Here is a 9,847-nt window from a genome sequence, read left to right on the forward strand (position 1 = left end):
TCTAAAATCCTGTGATTGTGCTTTGTATCCCTGAAGGTTCTTCTGTTGCGCTCCAGCCATATCTGCCAACTTATGATCTTAGGGAGAATTGCCCACGCTGTTCTGATGACCTGATTTTTAGGGGATGGGCCGGGGTAATTGAGTGCCCAGGTAGAAAAGAGGCCTGCCATGGTGCCAGGGAGCTTGAGATTTGGATTTGGAATGAGAGAGGACCAAACCTGCTTGGAGAAGATACACTCAAGGAACAAATGAACAGCTGACTCCGCGTTTTCTCTGCACAGTGGGCAGATGGAGGGCCCATAAAATCCTTTTTTCTGAAGAATGTCGTAGGTGAGAATTTTGGTGTGGCAGAGCTGCCAGGCAAAGAAGTCAATCTTAGGCAGAGAGGGAATGCACCATACGCCTCGCCATGGAGCTGGATCGGGAGGGGCGTATGGAAGCTCGTTAAGTTTGTTATACCCCCGAGCGACTGTATAACCTTTGACACTCGTGCCCCATCCCTTCTGGTCTCTTATTCTCCTGTTAATGGGTGCCATACCATGTAGACAGTCCAGAAGCGTGTCCCAGTCTTTTACCAGATGCTCCGGCCCGTCGAAGTGTTTCCAACCTGCCCAGGAACCATTGTGCCACTGTGAGATGTCCCACAACGTGCGCAGTGAGTTGAGGTCCATCCAGCTGCGCAGCGAGTTGAGGGTGACTCTGCATTCGATTGGCTCATTATTCATGATTCGATCGCTCCAGATTTTAACCTTTTTACCGTTGCCTGGAGTCCAGAATGAGTGCGCGGTTATTAACTGGGCCGCTTTAGCGTGAAGCTTCAGGAAAGTCGAATTGGGCATATGGATGACGTTTTCCAAACACCTGGTGCGGGGACCCCTGAAGTATTTCTTCCAGAGAACATCTTGAGCTCATCTCGGATTGGGTGAAGTGATTTTCCAAAGGATCTTTGCTGCCATTGCCACGTTCTGTTGGCAGAGTTTTTTGAACTTTAAACCCCCCTCCCAGAGCGGCTTGGTTATGATTTCCCAGCTAATGAGAGGAATTTTTTTTCATTGTTTTTTCCTCCCTTCCAGAAGAATCTCCTGATGTGTTCTTCCATTTTTTTGATGATGATTGATGGAGACATGAGTAATTAGTGATATGTCTGTGCTTGTTGGCAACAAAATTAAATGGTAACATTTATGAGATCATATCCATTTTTTACATTCCATTCCCAATATATTGGGAATTTTACAGTGATTATGGTTAGACCTCGAGATCCTCATCTCTTCTTCAAGTCAAGGAGGGATAAAGGTTTATGGATGCTCAAGGTAAAAACTGGCATTAAGAATACACCTCTTAAATCCCCTTGAGGATACAGTTTGGTCAAAAGGTGGTAATGGAATTGATAATGAATTTGGTAAAGGAAAAAAGATAGTGCCCCATACCCTCTATTAGCATTCAGGGGACTAGGTATGTGATAGAGTGGTTTGGTCAAAAGGTGGTAATGGAATTGATAATGAAATTGGTAAAGGAAAAAGGATAGTGCCCCAAACCCTCTATTAGCATTGAGGACGCTAGGTATGTGATAGAGTGGTTTGTTCAAAAGGTGGTAATGGAATTGACAATGAAATTGGTAAAGGAAAAAGGATAGTGCTTCATACTCTTTATTAGCATTGAGGGGATTAGGTATGTGATAGAATGGTATTAGAGAAGAATTTAGGATGAGTGTTATTTGAGTTCTAAATCTAGTGTATAACATTGAACATTGAATGAATCTGTTAGAGCTCGAAAATTGTAAGAGATGAATGAACAGATGGTTTACCTAATTCCTTATTTCTTCATGCTTCTAAAATCTAACTAGGTTATGGTTGTTTGGGCACATAGTATTGTTAATCCATGGTATTAGCTCATGGTATTGTAACAAAACCTCTTTATATCAATACAACCTATTTACATGCTTTAGTAATTCTCCATAGTAAAATAGAAGTGTAAATTGTTTTGTCCATTACTAGGTTTTCCACATAAATTGATCATTTTTATCATTTTACTTTGTTTAATTTTAGCTAATGAAAATAATTAGAAATAAGGCTTGTTTAGGCCTATAAACTATAGTGGTAGATAGAAGGGGTGTTGGTTTAGGCCAATAAGTTGTAGAAGTTGATAAACATTTGGGGCTATAAATTGCAATGCCGTTGTCAGGAGCACAAATGTTTGTTATTTATTTTTTATATATTTTTAATTATAATCCATTTATAGTGGAAACTTTTATTATCATAATAAAATAAATATGTCGTTTCGAATTAATAATAATTTTGGTTGATGAGAAAACAAATCTTGTTCCAAACCATACAAATTCTTAAAATGAAACATACTCGTTGCACATTTTAGGGGTACAAATTGGAGCGGTCATGGGAAGGTTTTTTAGTGAGGCAATGTTTGATAGGATGACCGGGTCAACTAGGACTTTCTCAGGTTGAACTTATTCATAATTGGTCTTCCAAATCAACAATTAAATTGGATCATGGCTTGTGTAACTACAACAAAGTTCAAACATGACAGTCTTAACAGGGAGCCCACAATTTTCTTCCAGATTTCTCGTGGACGGAGGCAGGGTTGCGCCCTCTCGCCTCTTCTCTTCATTTTGGTAATGGACAGACTGAGCAAAGGACTTAGTGCAGCAAGGATGGCCACCTCTATCACTAGTTGCAGGGTTACAAAGTGTAGGCATCTTACCCACCTGCTATTTGTGGATAATGTCTTATGCATGAGATTGGCTAAGCTTTATGAGTGGATTTCTTTTCACGTTGTCATTACCAAGTTTGGGACTGCATCTGGTCTCATCATAAACAAAGAAAAATCTGAGCTTATTATTGTAGTTGATGAGGAAGATGATGAAACTAGACAGATTGCAGTCTTATTTGGCATTAGGGTCAAGCACTTTCAAGTATTTGGGTTTCCACTTGAAACCCTGCGGGGTCTGGTCATGGATTATAAATAAATTCCGAAGGAAACTGAGCAAGTGGGAAAACAAATGGCTTACACTTGGTGGAAGGTTGGTCATGATATAGGTTGTTTTCAAGGCATTTGAGTATTTTTATCTAGATTGCCTATTCTCTGAATATTTGCCTATTCTAAATGTACTTATTTTTTTAACTAAATATTCAGGGAATCTACAATCTAGATAAACTCAGAAAAAGCATCCTTATTTCTTTAGTCACTATTGGTCATTAGAAATATGGACTCCATTCTAGCCAACTTCCTATGGACGGGCTTTGGAAACAAGTCCAAGTTTCACCTTACCAGATACCCTTCTATTTGCAGGACAAAGGAGGAGGGAGGTTGGTGTATCAAAGATACCAAGAACTTCAACATGGCTCTATTAACGAAGAACCTATGGAGGGGATTCTCGAGAACTAGCATCTAGTAGGATATCATTAGAGAGAAATATCTTAACAACGCCAATCTGGAAGGAAGGATTCAAGATGGGGTTGCAGTGAAGAAAAAAACCTCTTACATTTGGCGTAGCCCCATTAAATCCACACCATAGATGTGTAGTAACCTCAGATGGAAGGTCGGTTGTGGGAATAAAATTCCTATTGGACTTGATGCTATCATTGGATTGGAGGGAGCTCACATCGTGTCGCCTCCCACCCTTGATCCTCTTCCTCCAGGACCGCATGCTCTCTTTTGTTGCTGATATTGGCCTCCCACAGGGTGCACTTTTCTTTTCTACCTACTGGCCACATGCTGCAAAGTTGGGCATCCCTCTAGAGCTAGAGCTGGAATGGGAGCGCTCTCGTTATCACTTATGCCAAGCTGGGATCGCACTAAAAGAGCAAGATGATTCCCTTACTTGGGATGATTGTATGATTGGTAGTCCTATTTCTGCAAAGGATGTCTACTCTTTTATCATAAAGAGAAATCAACTGAACCCTGAGCATAAATGGATTGTTAGCATCTGGGGTGGGTATCTCCAACGAAATTGAAGTGTTTTTTTTTTTCGGGCTAGCGACCCACAATAGAATCCTCACCTGGGCCTAGACTCTGAGGATTCATTGGGCCTAGACTCTGTCCATTATGTAGATCTGTGTTCGAGGATGTCCACTATGTAGATCTGTGTTTGAGGATGTTGATCATCTGTTTTTGAACTACCCCTTTGCAATCTCGGTCTGGCGGGAGGTTTCCAATATTCTTAAAATCAATACACAGGTGATCAGAACTTCTATTGTTACCTGCGTCCAAACCTGGGCTCTCCACAATCAGGCTTACAAGACGCTCCCTCTGTACATTTGTTCGGAGATTTGGCGTAGCAGGAACACCTTCATTTTTTAGAACAAATTTCCACACCAGGGGAATACTACACTGTCCATCGCAGCTTGCTGTTGTTTTCTGTTTTTTTTTTTTGAGACTGGCCGTATGAAGCCTTCCTCCCATGTGCGTAGCTGATCTCCTAATAACCTCGAAACTTTCCTAGTAGGTTTCTTTGATGATGCGGCTGTGAATGGGCAGTGTGGATGTGGGGCGATTATCAGGCTCAATCCCTTGCTGTTCTATTTTTTTTTTTCTTTCTGTCTGTCTGTGGTGTGAAGGCTTTCCTCGTAGGTTTCTTTGATGATGCGGCTGTGAATGGGCAGTGTGGATGTGGGGCAATTATCAGGCTCAATTCCTTGCTGTTCTATTTTTTTTTTCTGGTGTGAAGGTATGTGTTTAATGTTCCGGCAGAGGTGTTGGTTCTATGGGGAGTGGTTCATTGTGGGGTATGGTTGAATGTGGATCACATCTTGATTGTGGGATTTAAAATTGTTATTAATTGGTCTAATGGGTAATTTCAATTATTTGTTTTTTTTTATTTATTTATTTAATGGTAGAAATAAAATAAAATAAAAAATATAAATTAATAATTATATTTATATTTATAAAATTATAATTAATAATTAAACTATTTTAGATTTATTTTAATTTCAGATTTATTAAAAATGGTTAAGATCAAATTTTTTGAGATACACATGTCTTTTAAAATGAAGAGAAATTTGATGCCTCTTCAAACTTGATAGATCTAAAATTAAAATAAATCTAAATTAATTATATAATAATAATTTTTATTATCGCGCATTCCAAATCCTACCTATTCTTAAAATGAAAGATATTCGTTGCACATTTTAGGGATACAAATTGGAGCGGTCAAGGTGAGGTTTTGAGTCACGCAATGTTTGACAGGATGATAATCGTTCAGATTTTCTCCTTTCGTGAGGAAAAACAAAGGTGAAATATTTACGCTACCATGAAGAGTGTTTAGCCTTCCATTCCAACGAGGACTTTGCCATACTATTCGGTAATGTGTCAAATAAAATGCCTCATAATTAGGGCCTGACTCTTTTATAATGTTCAGATATATGTTTCCCTAATGACAAAAATAAATGGATCGCTTTGCATATTAGGCTTAAAAATCCACGAAAATTCCGGTATGATCTTGTTAACACTGCTCTCGCAGTATGTTAAATTTTAATTGGAATGAAAGGAACCAATCTTCCTTTCCAACGGATTTTATTGGGAAACCATACTGAATTGATCATTATGATTTAACATAAATGTAAGGCTAGGCTTATTCATTAAGTGGGTCATGCAAAACAGAGCAATTTATCACCATAAGACAGTATAAAATTCAGAAATTTTAAATCGTGTCGTTTTTCAATTCATAGTTGGGAAAACAAAATATAAATCAACCCAGAGTACATCTTCTCGGACCAAAAGCGTCTGCTGCACGTGTATTTAGCCCAATGTCTTGACAGCTGAACAAGGAGAGTAATTGTCTAATTTCAAATTGAATCTACCAGCGTTAATTTGGTCCTCCGCGAGAAATAGTTGAATGTTCCTTTAGCATATTTTCTCGAAGTTCCGCGATATCAGTTTCTCCAAAATGGTCTTCCGGTATATAGTAACCGGTTACAGGATCCGGCATCCAGGACCTCTGTCTATAACCTGCAGCAGCCTTATCGTCGCCTTGTTTTGGATCCGCCCGAATTGATCCCGTGGACAATCCTACTTTGCCTGCTACTACGGTGTATTCACGCCTGCAACGGAAAAAAGGATAGGTAATCAATGACCGAGACAGAGCACTGGCAGCCACAACCTTCATATGTAGAAGAGATCTTGCCATTGAAAATTATGAGAAATTAGTGTATTGCAAGCGGACAAATTCCAAATTGCAATGGTGATGTTTAAATTGGAGAGAACATGGGCCATTTAAATAGGGCAAACAAAGTTGTTTTAGGAAAGAATAACGAAGATGATAGAATTTGTGAGACGTCTTTTGCAATGTTGACTTGTCGTTGTCAAATTCCAAAGAAGCAGAAAAACACAACCGCGTACGCCGCTGTGCAGGTCGTAGGGAACTGCAGGCTTCTGTGTAAAGGATACATCCATGTGCGCCGCCTTGAAGGACTTTACACATCCATGTGCGCCGCCTTGAAGGTTATGGGAAACCAACGCTTTTTTCTAGAAGGTCGCGAGGCGTGAATCAAGGCCATCCATGGCATGGTTTTATGGAGAGAGCGTGAATCTACTTTTCTAAGAAGGTTGCAACTTGCAAGATGGGAGAATGGGAGACTACTTCTCGATGATTGTTGGACCTTGCAGACCTAAACTGAGTGAGTCAACTTCAAACTTCGTATGCCCATTCTCTTTAAGACTTTTCAACAAAAGCATCCTCGTGCCAACCGCGTAACAAAATTTACCTTGTCTTATGTGCATGTGGACCTAGACAATGGCAAACCTCTTAAACCCTTAGCGGCACTGATAAGATGGCGTCCTTAACATAACTTTCACATGTTCAAGTTTTCAAGGGTCACGCAGCTCATAGTACAAAATACTTTTCCCAGTAATGTAAACTTCGGGTTAAATTTATTTTGGTGGTATATTAAATAAGTGGTTTTATTATTATTATTATAATTATTATTATTTTGGGGCTTGATTTTTCCATCTAGTTGTTGAGTTAAAGTTAAAGTGTTGAATTTATTTTTTTATTGAAAAATGTAAAAAAAATTAAGTAATTCAGTTATAATAAATTCCGATCTCATTATACAATTATTCATTTATTTTAGTCTTATAGAACTATTTTTGATTATATATATGTCCAAAAGAATTAGTAAGTTCAAAAAATTCATAATGTAATTGCTTATGATTATGATCTACCATAAGTGCTTGAAGGTAGATCAAAGGGAAACAATAACTAATCTAGTTTGGCTAACACCGGAGGGAGTTCCATTCTTGGATGGATCATATTATGAGCTTCGTAGGCTTAGAATTGGGGCATATTTGATGGTAATCATTGAAGATATTTGGTTGTCTGTTGAATATGGAGAGAACACTGATTTTAGTGTAGAATCCAAGAGGATTATCATGAAAGGGCTATCAAAGCCTGATATCGATAAAGTGAGGCATTATGAGACAAAAAAGGAAATGTTGAACAAATTGCAATGTCTATATGGAGGAGAAAGCCACGCAACAACAGAGGAGCTTGATGAACATTGTTGCACAAGCAGTGAACTTGAATCTTGGAAGGCTATTACTAATGAGAAGGAGAGAAGGAAGAGGTCGAAGAAAGCATCCCAGAAAAGAGATGCTGAGAAGAATGAAGATATTCCTTTTAATGCAAAAATCATTGCTCATCACTCTAGAGAGGATGATGAACAATTAGAAGAAAGGCCATGTTGCTTAGAAGGTAAGCTTTTGTTCTGTGATAATTGTAAAGATATAGGTCATTTAGACACTAGATGTACATATTATTTCTCTGAAGATAAAGACATTCATAAATCTAGTTGTTATGAAGAGAGACCCACTTTAGTAGTAATAAAAAATGAGGGATCCTTTGAAGAAAATAAGAGTACCCCTGGTAGTGATGAAGAAGGGATACCCCTCAGACCTGTGGAAGATTCCATGGACACAAAGATGGATTTAGATATCTGTGGTGGATGAGCTAGCACCTTTGATAGCAAAGAAAATGGTCTAGATGAAAAAATATATTTTATGAAGAATTTGATCTTTGCTTTAGAAGAGATCAAGGAGCTATCAGAAGAAAATCTTATGCAAAAGGAGAAGTTGCACAAGTATGAGGTTGAAAATGAGAAGTTCAGCAAAACAATAGTTGATCTAAATGCTCAACAAGAAGAGGCTAGAAGATTGAATGGGAGCCTAACCATTCAACTAGATGAAAGAGAAGCTCACTATGAGAGACAACATGCTGAAGTAGTCTCATTAAGACATGATCTAGAAAAGAAAAATAAAGAATTGTCTCTGTAACAGCCCTGATGAAAATTCCATGTAATACAAGTTAATGAAGGAAAAATAATAACCATGGTTATGGGACACTTATTCCAAGTTGAATGTTGGGCAAAAATTCCTAGTGTGGGTGTTCATTTCGTTTATTATGGCTAAGGAAGTTGGAAAAGGCAATGACAAAGGATTTGGAAAGGCAAAATGACATTTTTGGCAATTTATTTATGAAAATAATGGAAATTAGGAGAAAAGAAAGGTGAAAGGTCACAGGTTGCATGTGAGAAGGAAAATGAAGGAAAATAATAGAAATTGAAGAGAATAGAGGCTTCATTAATGAAAAGGCTTCTGAGGGTTAGTTTGTAACCTTTTGTCAGTTTAGTCTTGGAGCTCTCTCTCTGTTCTCTCTCTCTCACACTCTTGGACACTTAGAGTTTCTTGGAGCACTTCAAGTTTGGATCAAGGAAAGCAAAGAAGGCAAGAGGAAGCAAAGATCAAGCAAGGAAGAGTAGGATCAAGTAGCTACAACAGGATTATTTGCAAGTATTGATTTGCATGTGTGATTTCCTTCCTAGTTTTGGCATGCATGGTTATGCATGTGTGTTCTTAGTTCTCTCATTGTCATTGGCATGGGTTTTCCTAGGTGTGACAGTGTTCTTCAGCCATGCCTTGCCATTTCCGGATAGCCATGGTGTGATGGGTTCTCATGTTTTTGGTTGAGCTGGATTGCCAGATGGATTCGAAACTAAGTGAGGTGGACTCTGAAAGAAAGAACACATGGCCTAGTGACCCTGAATTAGATTGTGGGTTGCGGTAAAGTCGAATTTTGTGTTACCTCAGTAGGCTTAGGGATCCTTGACCAGTGAATGGTGGAATATATGGTATATCCTATAGGTGGGTTCTCTCCATTAGGCCTAGGAATCCTTGGCCGGTGATTGGCAAGATATACGGTAAAGTCTGGAGGGTGGAGTCTTGGTTAGGGCCTAGTGATCTAGTGTGGATTACGGTAAATCCTGGTTCATTGATGAAGGTGAGGTGGTCTAGCCTCAAGAATCCCTGGTTGATTTTGGTTATGAGTCTCACATTCATGCTTGGAATATGGCATGGGAGTGATTGGCTGAAAGAAATATTTCGTTCAACCAATCTATGGTCAAGTGGTTCATGGAAGTCCCAAAACTGGTTGGATTTTGCATTCATTAATAAGAGATTCTTTCCCTTAGTATTTCATGTGTAAATGTATTGCTTTATATGTGGATTCTATGGTTGTTGTATCCTTATTATTTTTGTTGTTTATATGTTGGTTATGAGTATTTTTTATGGCAATGATGATTTATGGCTCTCATCATGTTTTGATTTCTAAATGAATGAACAAGCATATATGATCTAATAGATGATAATGCAACTAATGTGATAAGGCATCAATTCTTATTAGAGATTCTCAGATAAGTATGAGACCCCTATGCTCAGATCTGTTGTTATGACCTATACAATTCATATTTGTGACATGTTTGACGAAATGCCTATCATGGCTAGGAGGGGTCCAGTAAAGTCTTAGTTTAAGTATTTACTTTAGTATCATTGTTTCAATGTTAAT

General features: G+C 38.5%; 1 protein-coding gene across 1 annotated transcript; it reads right to left on the bottom strand.

The window, feature by feature from the left end:
- Positions 1–5,512: 5,512 nt before the first annotated feature.
- On the bottom strand, positions 5,513–6,209 carry LOC149175428 (protein SENESCENCE-ASSOCIATED GENE 21, mitochondrial-like). Its single transcript, XM_089422825.1, has one exon. It carries the CDS (start codon positions 6,137–6,139, stop codon positions 5,819–5,821), a length of 321 nt encoding a protein of 106 aa, XP_089278951.1. The 5' UTR covers positions 6,140–6,209; the 3' UTR covers positions 5,513–5,818.
- Between the last annotated feature and the right edge of the window lie 3,638 nt (positions 6,210–9,847).

This window comes from Pinus tabuliformis, chromosome 4_1 (assembly GCF_031772625.1).
Source record: "Pinus tabuliformis cultivar Carrire ecotype Pingquan chromosome 4_1, CPIR1, whole genome shotgun sequence".
NCBI lineage: Eukaryota > Viridiplantae > Streptophyta > Pinopsida > Pinales > Pinaceae > Pinus > Pinus tabuliformis.